Raw genomic sequence first — 25,819 nt, 5'->3', positions numbered from 1 at the left:
CAACAATATGCTCTACTTTTTTTCAATGTACAATATTTAAATGAGCTTCATAGGAATCAACTCTAATTTATTTATTAAGAACTATATAAATTATATACATATATGCACTTTTAATATATGCAAATCTTATGACATATATATTAAGAGAGAAATGCAGATGATACATATTTGTTTGAGCATATATAGACTTATATAAGTCCCTACTATTATTATTCCAGAAATGGTTTTATCGAGGAAAAAAAATTATATTCAAGCCAACAGTATTTCTGCAGACTTCTCTATAAAGATTCACCATCAATTGGATTTTCAAGATGGCTATTCTCTGTTCTTTCTTTGACTAAGAAAAGGTTGAAAAGCATTTCCCTTTTGCAATGTTCTTTGATGTTACACTTAAGAGTTAGTTAGTTTTAGAGGTCTTTCACTGATTCAGTCACTCCCTGTGCAACTGATATTTTCACTGCCAAATCCTTTCTTAATGTTATATTTCTTTTAAATATTCCTTCAAAACAGTGCACCTTAGTCCAGAGGAAAAAAGAATGGTTGGTTTTGTCAATGTTGGAAGTACATGGGTAACAACAACCAAGAAACTGGTCAAGTCCTTTGCTTCCCAGCATGTTTCATGGGCTTATGTTTTCTAGCAGAATCCATACTTTTATTGAGATGAGTGATATGCTTTTTACTAACATTGTGAAAAAATAATAGATTCAATTAATTCTATCCTTTTATTCCATCTTTTTAGAACTGTTTGAATTTGCAATGCAGACTTCAAATGGTGTTCTTTTTACCAAATTTAATTGAACATTAAACATTTACATCAAACATTTAAACCTCAACTAGCTACTTTAGACTATTGTTACACTCAACGAAGAGAAATGGGGACATCTGAAAGATAATTCACTGTATTCAAAAATGTGCATCTAAGATATAGATGAGATGAGATAAGGTAAATCCTCATCTTAGACTGAACAAGTTACTCAAACTGAAGTGGCTTGCTGACCCATTAAACATAGCAAATACTACCATCAGCTTGGCAGAGGGTGATAAAACAAATCAAGAGAACAAAGTAAAATGGGGAGCTGAGGTAAAAACATAGGAATGGGAATTCTATTATGATTTTATTAAAAATGACAAAGGAGATAAGGGAAGATTTAAATGATACTGAAATTCAAAGATTACAAAATAGTTAGGGAGAAACAGAAGAATGAGAGGTCCAAGAATGTTAATGAACTAGGGGAAATTTGACTTTATTTTTAGAACCATCTAGGACAAGGTACAGGCAAGACTGGAAAGAAATAAGTAAATCAATGAGGCAGACGGTAAAAGAAGTTGGTAAAACCAAGTAATGATTTCTGGGTAAGGAACCTAGGATTTGAAGAAGACACTTGGGATTCCTTTGAGACTATGGAAAGAAGGAAAAAAATCCAAGAACAAGGTCCAGAAGAATTCATATTCAATACAATAAAATGTAAAGAGGATGTAACAAAAGCAAGGGAACACCAAGAAGAAAGTTATATGAATCTGCTTGTCACTAGAATTCCAAAGGCAGTGGAAGACCCTAAAGACTTGCCATATCTTCAGCTGTTGAAGTCCTCAATCTTTCTGCAGAGAAAGCACACAATCACTGTTGTAATTACCAACGTGAAAGCTAAGAATTTTCTTTTATGTCAGTTGTTGTATCAGTTCAAGTGGCAATGGGATACACAGGGAATCCTCAAGTTTCAGTACTGCATTCAAGTGATGGACAAAATAAGTGGCAGTACATGAAGTGACTTCTGCTTCTTTTATTAAAAAACAAACCAAAACAAACAGCCAAGCTTTAGAAATGTTGTTCTACAAGTACAAAAGCCAGTTTTTAAAGTTAGGAAATTCTAGACCTAGATTCTCTTTGTAACTTATTTAATTCCATACACGTATATATATGCAGCCTTCAGTTATGTGATCTTGCACTATTTTTATCACCTGATTCTTCTGCATCCCATGCACAGAGCATAGATCCTCTGAGAATGAAAAAGAGCTTTGGAGGAGAAAGGTCTTTGGCCTGTTTTGTGTAGGAACCCTGATTATTTTATTGTGGAAGTTAAATGTATAAATACAAAATCTACAAGTTATATAACCATTTTTAGAAGTTTCATAATAGAGTTGAAAAACTGGCTCATGACAAAAACAAATGGATTATCCTCTTCTGATTCGATAACCTAGAAATGCAGAATTGTGTGATGCATATTCCACCCCAAGCATTAAATTACTATCTTAGCAAAGCAGTCTATATAAGATAATATAAAAACATAAGCAGCTATTAATTTGAGTTCTTTAGTATCCAATCTTAGGATCGGGTTGTCACAGGAGAAGGAAGCTATGTTTCAAATATGGATAATACCTCAGAAAAGCCACAGCTATGATCAGTTGTGAAAATATTTGAAGTTGTGAGAGCTCACAGGGTAGACTAAGACATAGGAAGGTATCTTGATTCTCCTATTCTTGTAAATTCGGGTACCAAGATGAAAGCTGTAAACAGGAAACTCCATTTACTTAGAAACCAGAGACCAGGATCCTCTCCTAAGACTAGATAAACTTACAGCAGTACATGAAGTAGTCAAGTAGCAGATTTTTATGACAGTTTTATCTCCATTTTCTAAAATGATCAAAATATTTTCTCATTAACTTAGAAAGCTGCATTGAGAATGTTGATCATCCTGATAGGTTTCAAATTCATAACTTTCTATAGCAGCATGCCAACCACAAGGTTGAAGGTTGCTAGGAGAAAAGGAAGAAGACTTGGAGCAGGAGAGACTAATGGGCAAAAGCATCAAAATGCAGGATCTGTGGACTCAGAACAGAAAAACATAAAAGAAATGCTTATACAAAAGCTTTGAGCATACAGTTTAACCATGCACATTTTTATGTTCCTGATTCTACACTGATCGTGATTATTTAATTTAAATGAATAGTTTTGACCACAGAGACTTGCAAACTAAATTTCTCAGTTAATGTTTGAATTAGAAAATCATTCCCTCACTTATTAACCTTTTGGGTTCCCATTAATACTGATTTTTTTACTTCCCATTGACAAACTTGACAGAAACACAGTAAAATGCCTAACTCATTACTTTCCTAGTGACTCAACATTTAAGCATGAAACTCTGTTGTGTGAGGAAGGTACAGTATTCAGTCCTTTTGCGTCTTTCTTTACGGTACACTATTAGACAGTATCTCATGGTGGGAGGATTTGCCATCTTCTTTCAGAAACTGTATTTTCATATTCTTGTATGTTTTATGGAAATTGTCAGTGCTTGCTTTACGTGGGTCAGGCATATCTGGCATAATCTTCTTGGAACTGTCTCTTAAACAAAATGTTAATTGAATCCTGAGTTCTCCGCTCCTGCACACAACCAGAGGATCTGGGACTGGTTTACAGATGGGCTTATCATTTATGGGTGCAACTGAGAACAGAGGAAGTAGTGGGAGAAAAGTGCTATGTGCTCTGAAACCAATCAATTCAATGTTTTTTTTGTTTTGTTTTGTTTTGTTTTTAAATCTCTCTTTCTGGCTTACCCCCCCCCCCCCCCCAACACACACACACAGAGTAAAAGAGGGCTGTTGTAAAAATAAACCTGTTACTAGTTTGTGAGGCACGTACTGAGTGTAGTGGTGAACAGTGCCAAGGGCTCATGAGGAATTACCTCTTCATAGGACTTGAACAGCATGAGGCACACAAACCATGCTACCACCCACTCAGGAGGGAGGGATTAAAATACTAACTCTTTGCCTATTAAGTGAATCCCATTCATGTTGGGGGTTGATTAGTAAGTCACCTGAAAAGAGCCATCGTGATTGTGTAAAATCTCCATTATAAACTTTGAGGCTCTGATGGATGTATCACAAGTCTTTGCACTGGTATTTTCCAAGCATTTTGTGGCTGATTTGTAAATCTTAATTATAAATGCACATTATAGATTTTTTCCTAACAGTTTTGTCTTAGGAAATGTAGATTAAAAAAAAAAAAAATCTTTAAATATCCACTGCATCTATTGACAGTTTTGTCATGGCCACTCTAAACCAATTTGATATGCATGTTTCCAAGCAATTTCAAGCAATCAGACCATGTTCTAACACTAACTGTTAACAGTAAAGCATCTTTTCTTTCTTTTTACAATGGAAATATGGAAATAGAATAATTGGGTAAGTACTTTATAACATGCCCTATCTAACGCTTCAGTCTTCTTAATAGGACTATCCACATAACCTTACTTATGCATAGATATACTATACCATTGGCATGACAGGATGTTCTTCAGATACATGCAAAAAACTCAAATTAGTAAAGTAGAATGTATTTATTATTACACAGCCATAATCTCTCATTATATAAATCCCACAATATCTAACATTACATTAAAACCAAGAATTCAAGATTCTCCAGCTTTATGTTTAGCTTAGATGTAGAAACAGTAACTAAAACTCCACTGAAAACCAAATCCAGCTGAGCTGAAAAAGGATACCAGTACAAAAATCACATACCAAGCTGAGGAGACCAGCTGGGAAAAACATTAATAAAAAGAAACTAACAAACAAATGAAAACCCCAAACAAGACTCCAACTGTTGGAAAGGATGGATAAATATAATTGCCTGGCAAAAGATTCAGCCAGGATGAAAACAATCCCCCTACTGGCTGGACAATACCCTTACCTACAGATAGGTCCAAAAGTCAAATGGACTGTTCCATCTCAACCCCCAAAATGTATGGTTCACCCCACACCTGTAACCCTCCCCTGAAACATCAAGTGTCTGTGACCCCATTGGCCCAAGTCTTGTTCCAGCCCAACTTGAAGCCCCCCTGATAAGGGGTCTCCGAGGGGCCAGACACCCTCTTGGAACTTCCCCTCTCTTGGAACTCCCCCTCTCTTGGAACCCCCACCCTCTTAGAACTTCCACCCTCTCCTGGAGCATCCTCTCTACCCCTTGTCTCTCCCCTCGCCCATTCCCTCAGGCCTTGCCACTTGCGGTGTCTGGCAGCTCGAAGCAAGACCTTTCACCATCCCTAATAAACCTGATATTCTAACAGCAGCCTTCAGAGATCTCTCGTCTCCATTCATCAAAGCTGTCCTGGAGCACAGCACTCCCTACATCCAACCCAAACTCTTTTGGAGCTACAAGGATACCAAGTAGACACTAAACATTAAAAAAAACCAAACAAACAAACAAAAAACCCCACAAAAAACCAAAACCAAACAAACAAAAAAAAAGACAAAGCAATTTACGTATACAGAATGAGTGAGATATAACTTTCCCAGGCATCAGAAGATTGTTGGATCATAGAACTTTCAAGCACAGAACTGCCATTTTTGCACCACTTGACCACCTCTTGACATAACACACAAAGTTCATAGAGGTAAATGAAAGGTTCTTTGATAAGAAACAGAGGGTCAAGTCTTAGACTCTAAAAGTATCTAAAACATTTTCATACCTCAAAAGGCATAATTTTCATTAATAATGAAGTCACATCTCCCGAAGCAGTTATTTTAAATCTGAAGAAATTTGAGCATATTTCTTCAATAGGATTATGAGCTACTGATGACTAGATGCATTGTTTCAGTAGCAATGAATGAAGAACATGAAATAAACAGATTATGAAAATCAAGAGCAGCAAAAGCAGTAATCAGATACATAATGTCACAGAGTACATACATTCTATCAACTCTTATGTACAAATCAAGTGGTGCCACTCAGAATCCACAGATTCTACAGAATCTACAGATCAGTGACACACCTAAATGAAACGTCCATAGAATGAAACTATATTTGTATTAGTTTTTAACCTCTCCCATTCCCTCTTTAAAAACCTTGAAGATATAATTTCAGGGTTGGTATTTTGCCTGTCTTTGTAGTGTATTTGATAACAATTTGAATTGAATCCTAGGATAAGCACCTTCTTGTTGCTCAGAACAACTTCCAGTGTTCATAAAAATGTCAGTAATGCTTTTGCTTTAAAAATATATCCTAAGTCACTTACCAACTATTCCACGTGTTTAAATTACACTGCTTTTATGAAACTAACTATGCTAACTGACAAAACAATACAAGAGTCAAGGAGAGAATATATGCTTTAGGGCTCTCTGAAAACCTGTAACATACTCAAAGTTATACACCCATATGTTTATCTACAACTGTACTAATCAAAACATATGCATAGTGCTGTCTCTTCATGTAATAAAATATTTAATACTATATGTATTACTTTCAATATGAAAAAAAAAAAGCCTAAAACAAATAATTTCTTTCATTTCTTTTCATGTTTAGAAATAGAACAGTACATTTCTCTCCCTAGGGAAAAAGAATCCAAACAAACAAACAAAAAACAAGGGAAATTAAAATGAAGTAACCTTAACTGTGGGGAGGTGGAGGCAAGCAGAGTAAAAGTAATGAATCATTTTACCCTTAGGACTATCTGTATCGGAGTTTTTCTGAAAGCTCTCTCTTAGCTACCTTTCCTTCTTCAAATGATTTTAACTTGTGTTTCAGGTGGGCATGAGGAGGGCAGGGAATGGGAAGGAAAAGCAATTCAGCATTAATGCATTTGTATGAAACACATGAATCTGGATATGTTTTTCTTGCTCTTACAACCTCTTATGTGTCACTCAGTTGATGACACATGAAATTCTTATAAGTCTTATTTTTCTCTGAGGTAGGCTGTAACACCGAGTTTCAGGAAAGCAGATGCTTTTACTTTCGAGCTTTCACCTGTCATCCCAGTACCCAGAACAACACCACCTTCCGCTAGCGTTTTAATAAACTTCTGAGAAAGTTGGGTAGGGACGATCTCCAGCGCGGAGCGCCGGCTTTGAGAGGCGCTTGCTCTCGGGGCCAGCCCCACGGACAGGAGCAGCCCAGGAGCGGGGGCGGAGGTGGGGACAGGGACAGGGACAGGGACAGGGTCAGGTCAGGGGCAGCCGCAGACCAGGAGCAGGGGCAAGGCCAGGGGCAGACCAAGGGCAACATCCCTGGTCCTCCGCACCCTGACCATGAGGCTGGCCGGTCTCTCCTGGGACTCTCGGCAGCCCTCCAAGCGCCCTTCCCTCCGCCTCCAAACCCTGCCAGTTCAAACACGAGGAATCGTCCCGCCTCCAGACCCTCATCCTCCCGCAACAACGCCAGCACACCGGCCCGGCTGCGCTCCCGCCCCGCCACTGCCCCCGGGGCCGCGAAGCCCCGCGATGACCCCGCGGATCCGACCGCGCCCGCCGCGCAGGCGGCGCCGGAGCGGCCGCGCTCCCCTACCTGTGCCCGCCTCCGTCACCTGTTGCCCGGCCGCCGCCATCGGCGCAGCCCCCCGGCGCATCCTCCCGCTCCGGCGGCGCCTGGGGCTTCTCGGGCTCGCGGGCCACCTCCATCCCGCCGGGCACCGCCTCCTCCTCCTCCTCCTCCAGGGACTCCACGTAGAAGACGGTGCGGGGCGGCGGCGGTCCCGGGCCGTGCCCCGTGGCCGGCCGGCCGCCGGCGGACAGCAGCGTCCCGTTGGGCGGGCTGGCCGTGGTGGCCGCCGAGGAGGAGGCGGAGGAGGCGGATTTCTTCCAGAAGACGCCGTTGCCTCTCTCCTGGCTCTTCAGCAGGCGGCTCTGGCTCGGTCCCCAGTGCTCGAAGCTGCTGTCGGGCGGCAGGCAGCCTCCCCCCGCCGGGCCGCCCGCCGGCGAGGGGTGGCTGAACAGTTTCCAGCGGAGGCGCAGGATGTGCTTCACGTCGAAGTCTTTCCTGCCGGAGCCGGACATGGTGCCGCGGCGGGCGGGGGACGGGCGCGGGCTGAGGCGGGACTCACGGCGGCCAGGCAGGGCCAGGCGGCGGCGGCAGCGCGGGGCGGCCCCGCTCCGGCAGCGGCGGCGGCGGCGGCGGCTACTGCGGGCAGCGCTGGGCTTGTAGGGCGAGGAGTGGCAGCCGCCGGGCGGAGAGAGATGCTCGCACACACTAGCGCGGAGAGAGAGGGAGGATGGATGGAGCGATGCACAGAGCCAAAAGGACGTAGAGACACCCAGCAGGAAAGGGAGAAAGAGAGAGGGAGAGATGCTCAGAGCTGACGGGAACTGCACGGTGATCAGTGGAAAGGGGAGGAGAGAGAGGCAGAATTGAGAGACATCTCTCAGGGGAGACGGACACTTGCGAGGGAAGAGCGGGTGAGGGAGGCTGCGACGACGCGCTAATCTGATTAACGGGGGAGCCAGCTACAGCCCGGAGAAGAGCGGCGGCGGCAGCAGCCACAGCGGGAGGCAGGTGGCACCTCCTCAGCCTCTTAGAGCTCCGTTACCGAGTGCAGTCAGAGAAGAAAAAGTCACCTGGAAACCTCTCTCCACTTCCCTCCTTCCCATCCCGTTTCTCTGGGGAGTCCCATGCCTGCCGTTATCTGGGATGGCAAAGCCTGAGAGCTGGCACAGAAAGAAATCGGGGCTCCTTTATATGCACTGTACGTAGGAGGGGAAAAAAAAAATCCCGCCCGTGAGGCTGTCAAGGTCCTCAGTATACAATTTTCTGTCTATCTCGGCGCCTCTCACCAAGCCGCCCCCTCCCTTGCATGTGACGCAGATGTGCTCTGGGGCCGTCAGTGTGAAGAGACAGAGGGAAAAGGAGATGATTCAAGCTTCATCATGCAAGTAAGTCGGCAGGTCACTAATTGCCCCTCACAGCCTCCTCTTCTTCTCCCTCCAGTGCAGGTCTCCTCACCTTGGTATTTTGGTTCAGAGGCAGCTGTATATTACTGGAAGCAAAATAAAGTACAACAACAAATGTATCAGCAGCAGTAAACACATCAATGTGAATAATAGGAGTACAGATTTAATAGACTGCATGCAGACTGGATGAGGTTGCAGGTTAACGATGTATGCTGCAGGTTCCATTCATTAACCTGTTGGCTCAGTGTTGCTGTACCACTAGAAAACATTGGCTAGTGGTACAGTGTGTCAAACAGAAATAGCACAACATATCTACTTCTTACCTTTCATACCTGCTCTTAATGCAGTCTGACAGTGATAAACCCAAGGGAGGTTCCTTTCACAACATAAGAGATCTGCTTAGGAACATCTGCCCACTTGGGAGGCATGTCACAGAGTACACTGCATTGGGGACATAATTACAGAATTAAAAGCTTTATGGTGAAATATAGAAGGGGGATATGTCAGCAAAATTGCATATTGCCACCTGGCTCATAAACTCCATGCATGAGAACTTGGTGGGAATAAGATGATACACAGAATACCTGCAATTCACCTTTACCTTACTAAATAATGTTTTAGAAGATTTATCCCTACGAAAACGATGAAACATTGTATTTTCAACCAAAAATCTTTGCATTAGTTAGCTTTACCCATGCACTCATGAGCTCTCAAAAGTTTGTTGTTCTTACTCTATGAAATCAAGAAATAAGGTTGAAGGACTTATTTCCCTCAAGCTGGAATGTTTTTTTTAAACTCCTCATTCATAAAGTATTATAGCTTGAAAATTCCTCCAAGGAAGCACACAAATCAAATATAAATTAAAAATTTTATTACTCTTATATTTACTTCATGACTGAAGCATTACTGTTTTGTTTAGTTTGTCAGTGGAGTAGTGCCTCTGGATAAAAAGTGATATTAGGGTTTGTGTTTAACACTGATAAAGTCTTGGATTTAACAGTACAAGAATTCAGGGCACCCAGTCCTACTTTAAAAGGAAGAAAAATTGCCACTGTGCATTTTAGATATTGATTTATGCCACAACAGCTGGACTGAAAACTCCCTGGTTCCTCAACTTTTTTTCTCAGTATTCAGTGATTAAAAATGAGACGAAAACCTTTCTAAATCAAACAGAAGATACTGTTCATTTTTATCCAGGAACTGATCTGAGTATGTGCTGCTTAGGAGAGCAGCGGGAAGAAATGCCTAGAAATCTTCATCTGGAATAGGACAGATGTGGGACAATATTTTCTGAGAGTCTAGAAATGCATCTCTTATGATGAAATATATGAAATAATCTATAGTGAAAACTGGCTACTTAGTGTCTAGTTACATGCTCTAAAAGATGGGGGTATCTTCATATAAAATACTTTTAATCAATTAATATATAGATAGACAGAATGCTATGTCTTCTGTGTTTAATACCTCTTAACTGATTAGGCCTATTCAGATATTCTGATTTGAGGAAAATCGCATCATTTCTTGCCATGTTAGAAATCTTAGTAATTTTTAAATTTGCATTAATATTTAAATTGATAATTTGATGTGAACTATTGATAAGTTAGACATTTATTTCACCTAAATAGATAAATATAAATGACATTACATTCCAACAAAGTATATTTTCTAAATATACTTGGGAGGTCACTCAATGAATATATATTATAGTGCAACCCAAGGAAGTGATTTAGATTTTTTTTATCACCTGTCCATGCAGTACAAGCTATCAAGCAATTAAAAGGAAAAGAGGTAGAAAATACTTTAAGTTATTTGTTATTCATATGTTTTTATTTCAGTTATGTCAGTAACTGAAATAAAGTCTTGGATGTTTTTTTAATAACTAAAATCTCAGCTTTTCAATATATCATGTATAGGACTGACATACTTCTTAACATTACTTGATCCTTTAATATTTAGTACATAAATCATTTTTTTGCAGTAAAAGATGCATTAATTTGGCATGTATGCCTGCTTTTTCTGGCATGAAGATGTATGAACACTTGAGTATCATAAAATGAAATCTGTAAAATTGTTTTGATTATCTTAGTTCATATCACAATCACAATTATTTTGTCACTATACAGTAAACAAGAGCTACCTCCAAAAAAGCTATATTGAAGAAGTAGACATTGTCACTATATATATTTAATCAATACATTGGTTTCCTGAGCATGAAGTAAAAGAATTAAACAGGTTGGTTTAGTTAGGTTTTCACAGAATCTTATCTTCGTATTTTACAGTGAATGCTTTTGACATATGCCAGGGAGGCAAAGAACATATTCTAGATTATCACACGAGAGAAACACAAAATGTGTTTGAGTTTCAATTTAAACTTCTGGTACATAAAAATATCAACTTAACTCTGTAATTTGTCTAGGTTTGCTTCTTTATCCACAAGAAGAAAAAAAAATTCCCCTATTGGTGTTCTAGGGACCTTACTCATAGGAATTACACTAAAATAATTAGCTTACTAATCAAATATGTTTGTCTAATCATATGGTAGTGACATAGACATATGAACAGAACTATGAAATTACACTTTTGTTTTTGGTTGTCAAAGAGAGATATTTAGATGTCTTGCAGGCTTCCATCTGTATTTTATGTGTTCCATGAAGTATAGCCAAAATAATAATGTCACAGGTAAACTTTCCTGTCTGTTGGTTGCACACTGTGCATCACATTGTATTTTTGTTTATTAAACAGAATTTGTCACCTTCCACCCCCAATGTAGTTTCCCTGGATTATTCATTGCCACTCAAATCTTGAATAATTTTACAGACTTTACTTGAAAGTATTCACGACTCTTTTTTCTTTATCTATTAGTCAGGCAAACAGATGAAAGTGGTTGATCTTTATGTTACTGTTATGAGTCAGATTCTTGACACTTTCTCTTTGTATTTTTGCCTTTCTAATGCTCTTCAAATGAAATAAATTCACATAGTCATGTCTCTAAGGAAGTCTCATGCTCATGTTTTATAGGAAGAATGGCCTAGGGATATATATCCTTTTAATAAATCTTTCAAGTAGTAAAAAGCACTTCCAAAGAAGAAAAAATGCTTGAAGTAGGTATCCAAATGAGTAAGATTTTATTAACCGTCTTTTTTCCTTCTTTCCATTGCAAAGGTTTGGAGTATTTGGAGGTTTGTTTATTTTTAGGCACATGATTTATGTCAAGCTATTTGCATGTTGCACTCCAGGGAGAACTGGTGGATGAGGACTGAAGTTGAGTTTTAGTTGGTTGTTGATTGATAAAACAAGCAACAGACGAGCCATCATGCAAAGAAACCCCTTAGGGTTAAGAATAGTCTTAGTCTATGTGAGTCTCTGCATCACATAAAGTCAAAAGATACAGCAAGTGACTCTGAGAGTGATGAGCTTGTATGTGTACAGGGGAATGGTAGTTACTAATAAAGAGAAGGGATATATCTCTCAGCAAACTATAAGGATAAGGCATGATTTTGTTACTGAATTTTATCCTGTCACATAATTTAATCCAGATGACACTATAAGAATAAGCACAAAAAAAAAAAAAAAAAAAAAAAAGAAAAAAAAAGAGAGCACTGTGCTTTGGGTAAGTATGATACTACTAGAATGAATAGTTTTACGACGATTCTCACTTCAGTGTGGGAGTTCTCACACAAGTGAATGAACATGAACTTCATCTATAAAAACGCTTATTTTGTGGGTGGTTAATTATACATTCAGAAGCTAGAGAGTATTAAAAATGCTGTGAAACATAACTATAGAATACTCAAGCTAAAGAAAGTGGAGAAAGAAATTGATGGAATGGGAGATCCATTGAGAGATCTAAACTCAGTGCAGAAAATGCTAGTGTGCTAAGTGATTCAAACAAATAAGTAATGCTTTAGAATTATTATTTTAGCTTTCAGTGTGTACAAAGCCTTTGAACAATTTTTGTGCTATGCAGATATATTCTGTGTCTATTTTGATAAGTAAACTGAGAAACACTGGGAATAGATGGTAGTAGGGAGAAATTAAACTCTTATGTTTTTTATGGTATATACACATAGTGCTGTGGTATTCCTCTGAGTCAAGTTGTTGAATTGATTTTCCTCCTAAAATAGTATGAAAAGTCATATTTAAAATACTATAGATATGCCTACACTTATTTACTATGATTGCTTTCTAATGGCAAGAAAAGAATAACAAAACCAGACAAAAAGTTAATCAGAGCTGATTCACTTACCAGTAGCTGTGTATGCTTTTTGTACTGAGTTTTCAACTGACATTGAACTTTTGTGAATGTTTTTGTCTTCAATAAGTTCACTAGTTAAATAGTGTGATTTCTCAGAATTAAAAGTGAGCTAGCACAGCACAGGCTAGGTTTCTGAAAGTCTGGTGACATGACCAACTGCATTTATTTCAGGTGGTAAAAAAATTATTTCTCCACAGCTGTTGATGAGTGTCTCCTTAGTAATGATGGATTGAAAAATTATGTATGAATTACCTTTAGTGGTGACTTGAACAGATACATTTTATTCGGCGTTGCAGGAGCCTTGAAGAGCAATTGCTTATCTTGTATAAGCTTGAGGGGTAGACATTCCTTAATCCATTTCATCAGGATCACAAGCAGTTGTATAAACACACCCTAAAGCAGTTTTTAAATGGTCAGAGAATTTCACTTAAGAAGTGCAAATGCTACAGGGTATGTTGTGGGTAAAGATTCACAAGTAAACTAAGACTAGAGAGAATGAAATTATGACACTAATTATTTGGAAAAAGTAGGGAAGTTGAAGATTGTTAAGATTCGTGAATTCTTAAATAATTTCACACAATTTCTGTGGTTGTAACAGTGGTCAGTTCTCTTGTGAAATACATAGTTTTTATCCACAGTTCCCAAGCTGCCTATAAATTACTCTTATTTGAAGAAAATGCCATGCCTTCTCTCCTAAGTTATGATCAAGAGAAACACCTGAACTCCATCTACTACAGGTTTGGCTGAGCACATGCCTTTATGCTCATATGCCGTACTACACCTAATATCCTTAGGATGCCAGTCATCCATACCTCTTGCTGATTCACATAGATGCTATTACTATATATTTTGAATGCTAGAATATCTTATAAAAATCACTATGTTGTTTTGTTTTGATCTAAAACTAACACTTCTAGTGGTGTTTTTATGAATGACATCAATCTCTCGTGTTGCAAAGAAAATAGGGTGTTTTTTCTTCTCTAGATTCAATAATAGTTGCTGTCATTATTCTATGATTCAGAATCTACTTAGAACTGGTTTGCTTTCATTTTCTGTTCAAAAATATGCAGTTTCCAGCTGATCTTTTATTCAATGTTTATTTTTAATCTGAACTGAAAACTTTCAAATGTATGTTGGCAAATCATAGTAATAGAGACGGTTTGCAAAATAGTCTCTATAAAAAGGGAACTGCTAGTATTTTGCAACTACACATGTAGTAGTAAATTATATTAGACTTAATTAAATTAAACAGAGCCTATGTAACTGGCATAAGATGGTCAATACTGATAAGGTGTCACAGTCTTAAAATTGTTTTTGGTTGTACAAATGAGCATCTTTCAACCTCATTCAGAAGTTAGCATAATTCAGGGAACATACTCAATAGGCACTTTGAATACAGCCAGCATCTTGGACAAAAAGAGCATTTAGCCATATGGAGGTAAATGGTGCCATGCCATTTGGCCTGGGTCCAGTGGCTGAACAGAGCAGAGAACAGGCACAGGGAAATTTTGTTTACTGTTCTAGACATGACCTTACAGTGCTTATATTTCAGCTTACAGGTTCTTTTGAAGTTAAAAAAAATTATGATTTTGGATGAATTTTGCCATTGAAAACCTTTTATGAGATATTTTGTAATGATCCTCTGTGAACAAGTTGTTTTAAAAGAAACTTTGGAGTTTATTTAAATAAATCTGACTTATGATTTTCATTGTTGTTTTATTTTATAGGGAAATATAATATACACACACTAACAAGAGAAGCATTTCCCTATTTTGCCCATCTCTCATGGTATGTAAGACCCCTCACAGAAGTATATTCTTTCACCTGACTTATTTATTTGCATCAAATTTTAGTACTTTATACTTCCTGTGTTTTCTGGTCTCAGCAGACAGATTCCCAGACTCTGAAAAATTGTATATTTTTAGATTAGAAAGCTACTGGCTTTTTCTCCATGATATTAAACTTTCTAGTTGCAGTTGAGATATTTGTTGCTTGTATCAAGTGCCTTGTTGTCACATGAGTAGGAGTAGTTTAAAATTTTATGTTGCCTAGTTAAAGATTTTTTTTCTGTTGTTTTCCAGGAATGATGGATGTCTGGACAACTTCTGACTTCTGACTTCATGCTCTTTATGGGAATCCTAACAAGAAAATACATGTACTTATGCTCTTGGGGATTTCTGACTGCCATTTTAATTTTAAAGTAACTTTAATGACAATGAAATCTATTTACAATGCATTTCATTCTTTCACATCTCCTATCACACTCAGATAATGCATTAAAAAGAAGCAAACAAAAGTTACACTTTTTTTTTCAGAAATATATAATTTCTTTAAAAGAATTCTTCAGCACTGAACATAAGGCGATAAAATAAGCTCTTGTCACTTCTCCTGTCCTTCCTTTTGAAAAGAAAAGATGCATCTTTGTCTATGATTATGTGTAGAAATGGTCTTTCGATTGTTTGCATTCAGTGTCTGACCAAATTAAAAAACTCAAATATTTGAGAATGTTTTTTTGAATCCACCTATTCACACTTTCATTTGAACTGAGTGTCCCAAAGTTTAAACTGCTGGGGCTTTTTCCATTGAAAAAAAAAACGCTGTGTGGTTCCGATTAGAGTATTGTAATTGTAGGAACAACTTGATAGTTTTCCATCCAAATGTCATGACACTTAAAGTAATAACTGTTAACACAACAATTTAAGATCAAAAATTACTTGAAATTTCCAGGCTTTAGGTTCATAGTACAAAAGCAGAAAGATTTGATTCTATGATTATGGACACTCTAAAAATTTTTTTACATTAGTATATACCTGAAGTTTCACATAATTATAATTATTTCTGTTGGCAGAATTATTTTTCTACTGCATTTTCTCTGATTTTACCTGACAAACTATGCCATATCTTTAATCCCTTGCTCACAGCTTTTTTTAGAGGTAGAATGTTGTGAGAACTTAAAGAATGCAGTTGCATTTCTCAAAATACTGCTAAAGAAGAAAGTTCCAGTAAGATAAGCCACTGCATCAGGAACTTGAGATAAACACAAGTGGCAAAACAGGAAGGCCTTAATTCCACATCTAACAAAGGTGATGACTTGCAAGTTGCACACCAGAGTGTGCAGACAATGGGAACTTGAGGTAAGACTTATCTGGACCAAAAAAAAAAAATTACGGTTCCAAACTGTTGGGAAGGATACACATGCCATCCTAGATTGTGGGAATCTCTGCTCTGTGGATACCTGGGACTTGGGCTGTACAGAAGTGCTTTTGTACAGAAGAATGACTCTAGAACCCCACCACACAAGACTGGGGTGAAGAAGGACCAGCAGGATGCCAAAAAAATCTACGTGGTAATGATATCTTTCTACTTAATCTCTCTCTTACTCTCCTTTTCTCCCCTTCTCCCTTCAAATTTCTCCTCAAAGTTTGAATGAACTAAAACTGACAGATATTTTTCTGGTTTTTAAAATTGCTTTTAATGCAAAGTCAGTATTTTTTTTTCATTTTATTCCAGTAGGTTTTAGCAGTTCCATAAGATTACATATAAGTTAAATTTAAATGTAAAATTGAGACACAACTTTCTTTGTAGCTCCAAGTTTGTAAATAAGGACTGAAATATTTTTCATTATTTTGTTATAACCTGAGCTTGGCAGTTTCATTGCTACAGCATATAACTAATAAGAAGGCATAATTAACTAATAGGGTTAGTAATTAGTATACTGTTATGATCAGAACATGTGTTACCTGTCCAGTAGATGTTATATGGGCAGTACAAAGCACTGCCATCTAGGAAACCTAAAACGAGAAGGCTTATTATTTCAGATAATCTAAAGAAAAGGACTGAAGAAAATACCAAGTAACAGAATCATTATGGTAAACTTTTGGGCAATTTTCTTATTTGCCCCAAATATTCATATGTACAGTTTGACTATCAGGATGTAGGTTTTAAGCGAGGACAATGGCTATCTTTCCTATTCTTTTAAGCTAAAAATACATTATTGTCAGCAAACATTCAGTTTTCAGTTGTTTTTGGAAGACAAACAACTTCAGTTTCTCAAGTCTCTTTGAATTTCAATATAGCCTCCAAAGCTTTGTCCAGTCTGAAGTCTGCAAATTGAATAATGTACTCTATTTCCTGTTATGAAATGATAAAGTATTCAACAGTAGTTAGGGAAAGACAAATACATATGTAAACATGCACAACATTTTTTCTTGTACAACTGTGTGCAATGAATAGCAGCCAACTGCATTTTTCCAACCATTAATACTCTTACCTTGTGGCAGACTTTCCTTACGGTAATTTTCTAGGTCATTAAAGAAAATAGTACCAGGTACTCTTTGAAATAAATTTAAAACCCTAATATTTCAAACATACTAATGATATGAGGTATCTGGTTGAATGAAATGTGTTAGGGCATAATGTGCTGGTTGACAGTAAACACCTTTTAATATTCCATATTTTTATATTAACATATTCTTCTTCAATGGGACCCAGTTTGCCAGGGAAGTTTCCCTTAATTTAAAAAAAAAAAAAAAAAAAATTGGTTTTGCTATTTTCTAATGTTTTGGAAGGTCATTTATTGTCTTTACTTAGCCATTTTTCTAAATCCCCTGCAGAAAAGTTCACCAACTTGATGAAATTTCTTATGACCTATACCTAAGTAACTTTTTTCACTTATTTTGTCCTAGTGTGATGTCCATTAATCCCTAACCTCCTTAATGAAAGCTGAAGCAAAAGTGTGGACACTTCATCCTTCCCAGCATCAATATTTGGTGCTGGGGATGAGCCAAAGTAATGACTTGGCTCTTTCTTGCTTATCCTTTTGCTTCTGATAAACTGACAGTATGTATTCCCTCCTTTGTCATGGCTATCTTGGCTACTGTTAACTTACTGAAGACAGGGAAATGATCAGTAGACCAGTAACCAAAGGCTGCTGAAATTTAGCCATTTTCATGGCAACTTATTCTTGAAGATGACTAGTGACAGATTTGCAAAAAGGAGCCAGAAGTAATTTAGCAGTTAAACATTGCAGATGAGCAGGAGTGAAAATCTTTCCCATGTCTGAATTGGAGAGAGATGGATTTGACGGGTGGACTGTTAGGTGAATGAGGAGTCAGTGGGAAAGTTGCATCCAGACAGAAGTGGTCAATGACTCGGAGTCCCTGTGGACATCAGAGATCAATGGTATCCCTCAAGAGTCCATATTGGGACCAGTGTTATTTAATACTTTCATCACTGACGTAGGCAGTGAGATCAGGTTCACCCTCAGCAAATTTGCAGGTGACACTAAGCTGAGGGGTGCTGTTGATGCACCTGAAGGAGGGGATGCCATCCAGAGGAACCAGGACAAGCTTGACAAGTGGGCCTATGGGAATGTCATAAAGTTCAATAAGATCAAGTGCAAGGTGCTGCAGCTGAGTCGGGTGAATCCCCAGTATCACTGAGGGCTGGGGTGAACTGATGGAGAGCAGCCCTGCTGACAAGGACTTGGGTGTGGTGGTGTTATTGTGAACCAACAACATCCATTTGGACCAGAAAGCTATAGATACCCTGGTCTGCATCAGAGGAAAGTCAAGAGAGGTGATTTCTTGCCTTCTACTCCTCTCTGGTGCCTGGAGTGCTGCATCCAGCTCTGCAGTCCCCAGTACAGGAAAGACTCTGACCCAGCGGAGCAAATCCAGAGACCCAGCTGTGGATGCAAGAGGGCACCCAAGATGATTAGAGAGATGGAGCATTTCTCCTACAAGGAAGGGCTGAGAGAACTTAGTTTGTTCAGTCTAGAAGAGAGAAGAATTCGGGGTGACCTAATTGTGGTCTTCCAATACCAGAACTTAGCATACAAGAAAGATGGAGGGAGACTTTTTGCAAGAGCATGTAGTGACAAGACAAGGAGGGAATGGGTTCAAACTGAAATAGGGGAGGTTTAATTAGGTATTTAAATTTTTTTTTTTTGCTGAGAGGGTGGCAAAGCACTAGAGCAGATTGGCCAGAGATGTTGTGAATGCTCTGTTCTTGGAAGTGTGGATAGAGTTCTGAGCAACCTGGTATAATGAAATGTTCCCCGCCCATGGCAAGGAGATTAGAAAAAGATCATCATCCATTCCAACCAAAACCATTCTATGGCTCTATGTGGATTTCAAGTTCAATAGCAATCTGAAATTTATCTTCAGATTATTAATATTGGTATAATTTATAATTTTTTTAAAGGAATAACTTATCCTCAAAAAAAAAGAAAAATTGAAATAAATTTCTCATTGTTAAATATGCTTTTTCTAAAATTATTGAATATATATCTTTATATTTTTAACGATAGCTGTTCACTGATATCGGACTCTCAAAGCACCTAACATTTAATCATAAGTTAAATCTTTTTGTTAAGTAGATTGTATGCCATTCTCAAAAAACCTGGCTTTTATGCCTCTTGATATGTATTTAGTAAAATGTGTATCAAAATCAAAATTGAATTTTAGATCTATTTTAAACTTTGTTGAACACCATTTATCTCTTGGTAATAGAAGAACACATTCCTTTTAATTGGAAATTTATGTGAAATACTGTCCTGATTAAATTTAAATTAGTATTCATTAACATTTGACAGTAAACAGTTCTTGGAAAATATCACAATATAGCATCTATTTTTATTAACCTAAATTGTATGAGAAGTAATAGTATGTTGTATTTGCCTCATGTTTTCCATGTCAATACAATTGATAAGGAAAACACTGAGGACACAAAAAAGAAATTTTATAAGCCTTAGTACTGCAGCTACATCAGATGTGCAGATCCAGCAAGTTTTAAGGTTAAATTACCATCTTAGTTACATCTACGGTATATATAAAGATATCATAGGGTTGAAAATATGAAGAATCCTGATGACCAGGAAACCTAAAGACAATAGAAATATAAAATAACACCTAAAAAAGATATTTAACTGAAAGTGTTGTCTACAAGTGAAAGTGTTGTATTTGAGGTAGGTCTAGATGGGTATGAGTTAGGCATCTTCATGAGAGAATTACAGAGCTGAAAGTCCCACCGTTTTGATCAAATTACAGTAGACTTAATAGTGCAACATCTTTTATAAACTGGGTCATAAACTGTCTAGGATATTTCCTTTGGTAAGAATAAAAATGCAAAACACAAAATTTGATGGAATATACTGAAAGAAATTAAATGTCAATATTTACATTTCAGCCTATGTCTTTTTTGATTGATTTCTGGGTTTTCCACATAATTTTTTTTTTTCCTTTTCAGAAATGTAAGCTAGAATGTTGTACCAGGCACTTCTGCAAGGAGAAGAAATAATTTGTGAATCGTTGCCTGCTTCTGAGTTCCAAAGTCACTGCCACCATTCCTACGCTCATCCATGTCTCCACCAGCTGACTGTAGAGTGATGTTGAGGCTGTAACTTCCATGGCATCTTAACACCAGAAGGGGCTATTTCAAAGATACATTTGAAAACTGTGTCTGAATGTCAGAGTTGCTGAAATATGACAATTTTAATGAATATTACTCATGCCAACTTGGAAAAAGAAACCAATAATGGACAGACAAGTGAGAGCTTTGTGTACATATTTGAAACTGAAACCATACCAGATTATACTGTTTTCTTTTTTAAATCTGCCTGCATATAAACTCTTCCTTCTTCATCTCTTAAAATAATTAAATAGCATCCTATAATTTGGCCACATAGGAATCCTTTTTCCATCTGGTCTGTACCGTATGAAACTTCTGCTGATTCCTTCTGAAAGTTTATGGTTTTCCTGCTCAGAATTCATCATGTGTTGCTCCTTATATGGAGCAAGCGGTATAAATCTAAGATAAAATTCAAGAAAAGTATTGCTTTGACCTCTCCAAATTAATAAATGTTGACATCATATTTCCAATGGATCCAGTATTCTTATTTCAAATTATATCTGTAGCTGAAAGATCCAAAGTATGAATTGCATTAATTGTGTGGAAACATTTTTGTCAAAATTTTGTTCTTGGTAGAAGTGATGAGCAGATGTGGAGGCTGTCAGGAACATGACCCCACGTGGAGACACTGTTGATTTTCTTTTCCAGGTGTGCTCCTCTAAAGTGTCTTTATTGCAGGCTGACTTCATTATGCTCAGAGGAACAGGTTTTGTCTACAGTCCTGATTTAGACTACAATAATCAAGATGCAGGAGAGCCCAGAAGGTACACCCAAGCAGCACAAATTTAAACATTAACATACCTTATTGCTGCTTTTCCTTTATCCTGACTCTCTTTTTGCCACCTCTCTTTCTATTCCCCAATCTCCTCCTAACTGACCTCAATTACTTCTTCCCTACTGATCTCTGTTTTGCTGCATCCTTATCCCAATTTTTTATTTCTGTGACCATTTCTTATGTTGTCTCAGATTCAGTGTAGGTCATTGCTGACGTAGTTACCTTGTCACTGCTTGCCTATGACAAACTGCCATCCTGAAGATCCCACGTTATCCCTCCAATTAGCTGTGAAGTTTGACCATTTTTTGGATAATTGTGCCTTAACCATCTGTGCACCCATGCACATGAATACCTCATGGTACTCTCTAATTCATTTTAGCTTCTCATACTGTTACCTCTCACATCCAGCCATTTCCCATGCCATGCCGTTCCAGCTCAGTTAACTTTATCTCAGGGCACGGTCATAGCCAACAGCATAGTCATGGGTTTGCAGCCCTGACAAGACTCCACGCTTTATGTAAGTTCACAGCTGTTTAAAGCCAATCTTCATGTCTATGGACACTTAAGTACAGACATAGTATTTTACTATACTATTAACACAGGCAACTAAAGGGACTAAAATGACAATGATAGAAGTACAATTTTTTATGGCAGAGATAAGAGATAAATGCCCCTCACTTTTGTGCCTCTCTTCCGAACATACCTGTGGTCAGTTAACTTTTCCAGTAACATCACTAAAAGTATTTGGCATTGAGATATGTCAGATAGCTATTAGAACCATCTGACTTTGATTCCTTTTCTCAAACACTCTAGCCTTCCATAAAAGTTTATTTCTATGCTATTACCATATTTATGCATCATCATTTTACGCCATGTTTTACTTGTTGCTTGTTTCTTTATTAACTTTCACATCATCTTCACACTGAAATTACCCATACTGTAAAAACATACTTTCGCATCTCTTATTAGAAAAAAAAATTCTCTTCTAGACTTCTAGGTTTCATTTAAATGATTCTTACAAAATTTGAACAAGGAAAAAAGTTACAAAGCTGTGGCTGAGAATTTTACAGTCCATTGTATTTATGTTTTCTGTATGAAGATTTGTCATCAAGTATGAGAATGAAAGATTTTAGCTTATTAAAAACTAGTCTACATTTGTGAACACTGCAAACACAATAGAATATTTCATTATGTTAAAATGTTATTAAAAGCAAACTGTGATTTAAGAAGTTAATTAAAAAATGCACTCAAAGTCAATTCTGCTTTCAGAGGTATTGATTGTTCCTTCAGTACTCTTCATTTTAGCTATAAAGAAAATTGCCACCAATTGCTGGAGTTTTACTTTGAAAACTTAAAATTATTATTTCTATTTTAGATATTTATTGCATTTTATTATTTATTTATGGAAGAAAATGTAGCTGAAGCATACCTATCAGTTATTACAATTTTGTACACTAAACTCCACAAAATATTTATGTATTTTCCTAGTGTGGAAATAGACCAGTAGTGAATCTGGTTTCCCATACACATATTGTCTGGAACTTGACCCTTCTCTGAATATTTCTTACAATTAAAGTGTTTTTGATAGAGATCAAAATAGCGGAAATGCAAAGTTTATAATCTCTAGTTCCCCTGTACTGTCTTCAGGTCTTTTTTCAAATGTCATTTAGGTTCCAAGGCAGATTTTAGATGATAGTTCTGTGGCCAGAAGACAGAAATTGGTAAGAACATAGGATAGAGTAAGTGTAAGGTCATGCAAGTTGTAACTGAGTTCCAGACTGTGCACACTAAAAATCTATTGTGCTCAGATATCACATGTGGTTTTGAAAGTTAAATCTGTGCTTTGCTTTATAGTCAATGGTAAGATCTGGCTCGATCAGTTGCTTTGCCATTCAAAGTGACATGACAGTTATAACACAGTCCCTGTGTCCTCTTCTTTCTCCCCTTCAAATTACAGCTGCATGAGGCATCTTCTACTGACAATATTTTTTTATATTTGGCATATTTCATTTACTAGTGCCTATTTGTTAGGAATTTTTTCACATAGTGTTTTAAGCATTTTTTGCTATGGTGTATTTAGAAGTCTCTGATTTGTCTGTGCATTGTGTTTGTGTTTAAACAATAGAAATTCTTAAATGTTGTGCTAGCTCTTAACCAAATGTATTGCATGGACAGATAGAAATATGATGTTTGAGTCTCAGATGCGCTTGAAAGTTGGATGGCACCACAGCCACTAAGTTCTCTTGTCAGTACTTCTTTAGTTGTAATTTAATAAACTGTTTATTTGGATTTATATAGATGCTAGAAAGAATAACTGGTCAAAAAACTCAAATTCAATGAAGTTAGTGCCCAACAGAAATGACTGAAGCACAGACTAACCTCATTAGACTTCCATGTCATATTATTCCTCTTTGATAGAAAGCTACCTGTGTGTATGGAATAGTTTTGGCCAAGTGCAATTGAGAAGTAAAAGTCCTCTATGACTGAAAGTGATGCTACAGAAATGGCCATGTAAATGATGAGAGGAAGAATGGTTAAGAAGGGAAATTAAAACCAAAACAAAAAATAAGCAAATAAACCCTCCTTCTGCACTTGATTTGGCAATTGCTATGTTCCTTCTGTTGTTCTGAAAGTTTTTTGATATTCATGCACTTTTTGGCAACAGTATTCTGGCAATATGATGGAAGGAACTGGGAGAAACTAAGGTGTCAGAAGACGTGACAGAAGAAACCTTTTCATAAAACATATGTCTTCTGTTAGAGCTGGGCATGAGTTCACTGATAAAGATCTATAGTATATTTCTTCCTCCTATTTTAATGTTATTTTAATGTAATTTGTATGGTCTAATTAACATTTAAAAAATATATGCAGAATGTTTTGGAAGTATTTTTCAGGATTTCATTTTCATTGAAAACAGAGAATAATTGCAATGTGTTAGCCTGGCATTTAATAAGATAATTCAGAATCATAAAAAAACAAGGAATTATGTTTCTTTAAGTTCTTGTTTAAGCTGCCCAAATATACTCGGCTTGTGTACAAATTTGAATTAATAACACAACACATAATAAAAATAATACATTTTTTTCTGTCATACAAACATCTCTCATTATGATCCTCAAATATAATTTATCCAGAGCTGTATAGTCCAGAAAACTCAAGACTGCCTTCTGAGTTCTCTAAGAGCTCAAATCCCTTTTCTTGCTCCCATCTAGATAAGTCATATTTGTTAGGTATCCCTTCTCACTTTCAGACTTCTTGGGCAGTTAAGGAATTATTTTTACTTGATTGTTTGGTTTGCTTTTTGTTTGTTTGCTTACTTTTGCAGAAACAATTATAGCTGTGTACTCCAAAATATGTCAATCCAATTTCATGACAAAAACTGTTTCAATTATGTTAAAAGCAAAATCTCTTCTGTTGTAGCTCCAAAATTGTTTCATGTAATTACTCTCTATATACTTTCTTTATGAACTGCTCATTTGGAAACAGTAAAAAGATAGTATTTACAAAATATTGCTATAACAAACATTTTTCCAGTATGATTAACATACTCCCCATTAATAGAAATAAACAAACAGTGTGTTTTGTGAAATTAATTTGAGTTTAAATTTGGAATGGAATTTAGGCACTGCAGCATATTGTGATTCCTCATTTTTAAGTTCATTTTTCAGATATGTTCATTGTAGACTGAAATCCCAGTCATTTTTGGTGGACTATTAGCTTCCTAAACAAATTGACACACTTGAAACTGACTAGAGTGCTAAATGATGAGCCAATAGTTAGCCAGTAGTGAGAAGTATCTGTTCAGAGTCATTACTCTCCAGACAATACCAGTCCCCAGGGAGGCTGTTTTCTCCATTCGTGATTTACAGTCCTTCTTCTGAAGATACAGAGCACAGCAAGAAGAGTTTTGTTTCCCTTTCAACATAATTTTATTAGGATGTTGTAGATGTAGATTTAATTTTAAACATAGGTTTTTTTCTGGTGGGTTTGGTTTTGTTTGGGTTTGTTTGTTTTTTGGGGTTTTTTTGGGTTTTTTGGGGGTTTTTTTTGTCATATGCCCCGTTCTCCAGTAAACAGATTATTGTAGAATAAAGATGCAATTTGAGAAGAGAGATTTAAAATATTTCTTTGTCATGATAAAAAGAGAAAAACATGCATAATCTACTGAATGATCTTATCTATCTGCATATCAATTAATTCTGTCCTTCGTAGCATCTTAATTTGTTTGGTATAAGAGTAATAAAGATGTAGTTCTCTACCTGCACATGAAAATGTGTTTAATTAGACTGGTTTACTTTGCAATCCAGATACTAATGCAGTATTGTGTTTAATTAGACTGGTTTACTTTGCAATCCAGATACTAATGCAGTATTAGACAAAATATCATGTGATTTTGTTAAAAATCAATGGGATTCTTATGTGAAGTGTTTTGTTCTTTTTATTTATGCATGTGCCATCACTTCTCCCACAATCCTTTTGATTTCAGATTAATCCTTTGCAGAGCCCTTTCCAGAAAGGATTCTGCTGAGAGAACTGACCCCTTCTGTCAATTGAATAGATTTAGGTACACACAATTAAGTAATTTGAAAATACTTATAATTTAATAAGCAGATTGGAAATTGTAACTTTTGAATTGAAAGATTTATATAATAGAATTGTGGCCCATATTTTTATATTACTTGAGAACAAGAAAAACATGTAGAACAGTCCTCAAAGTTTAAAAT

At 37.0% G+C, this 25,819-nt stretch overlaps 1 protein-coding gene across 1 annotated transcript in view; it reads right to left on the bottom strand.

The window, feature by feature from the left end:
• KLHL1 (kelch like family member 1) overlaps positions 1-7,928 on the bottom strand; it is a 193,161-nt gene extending 185,233 nt beyond the window's left edge. Inside the window, exon 1 of the mRNA XM_030271533.4 lies at positions 7,277-7,928. Within this exon, the coding sequence (XP_030127393.2) occupies positions 7,277-7,764 (488 nt within the window). The 5' untranslated portion in view covers positions 7,765-7,928. The remainder of the gene's footprint in view (positions 1-7,276) is intronic.
• Positions 7,929-25,819: the final 17,891 nt, after the last annotated feature.

The sequence above is a fragment of the Taeniopygia guttata genome, chromosome 1 (genome assembly GCF_048771995.1).
Source record: "Taeniopygia guttata chromosome 1, bTaeGut7.mat, whole genome shotgun sequence".
In the NCBI taxonomy this organism is placed as follows: Eukaryota; Metazoa; Chordata; class Aves; order Passeriformes; family Estrildidae; genus Taeniopygia; species Taeniopygia guttata.
Note: the sequence above shows the minus strand (reverse complement) of the source record. Positions and strands in the feature narration are given on the sequence as shown.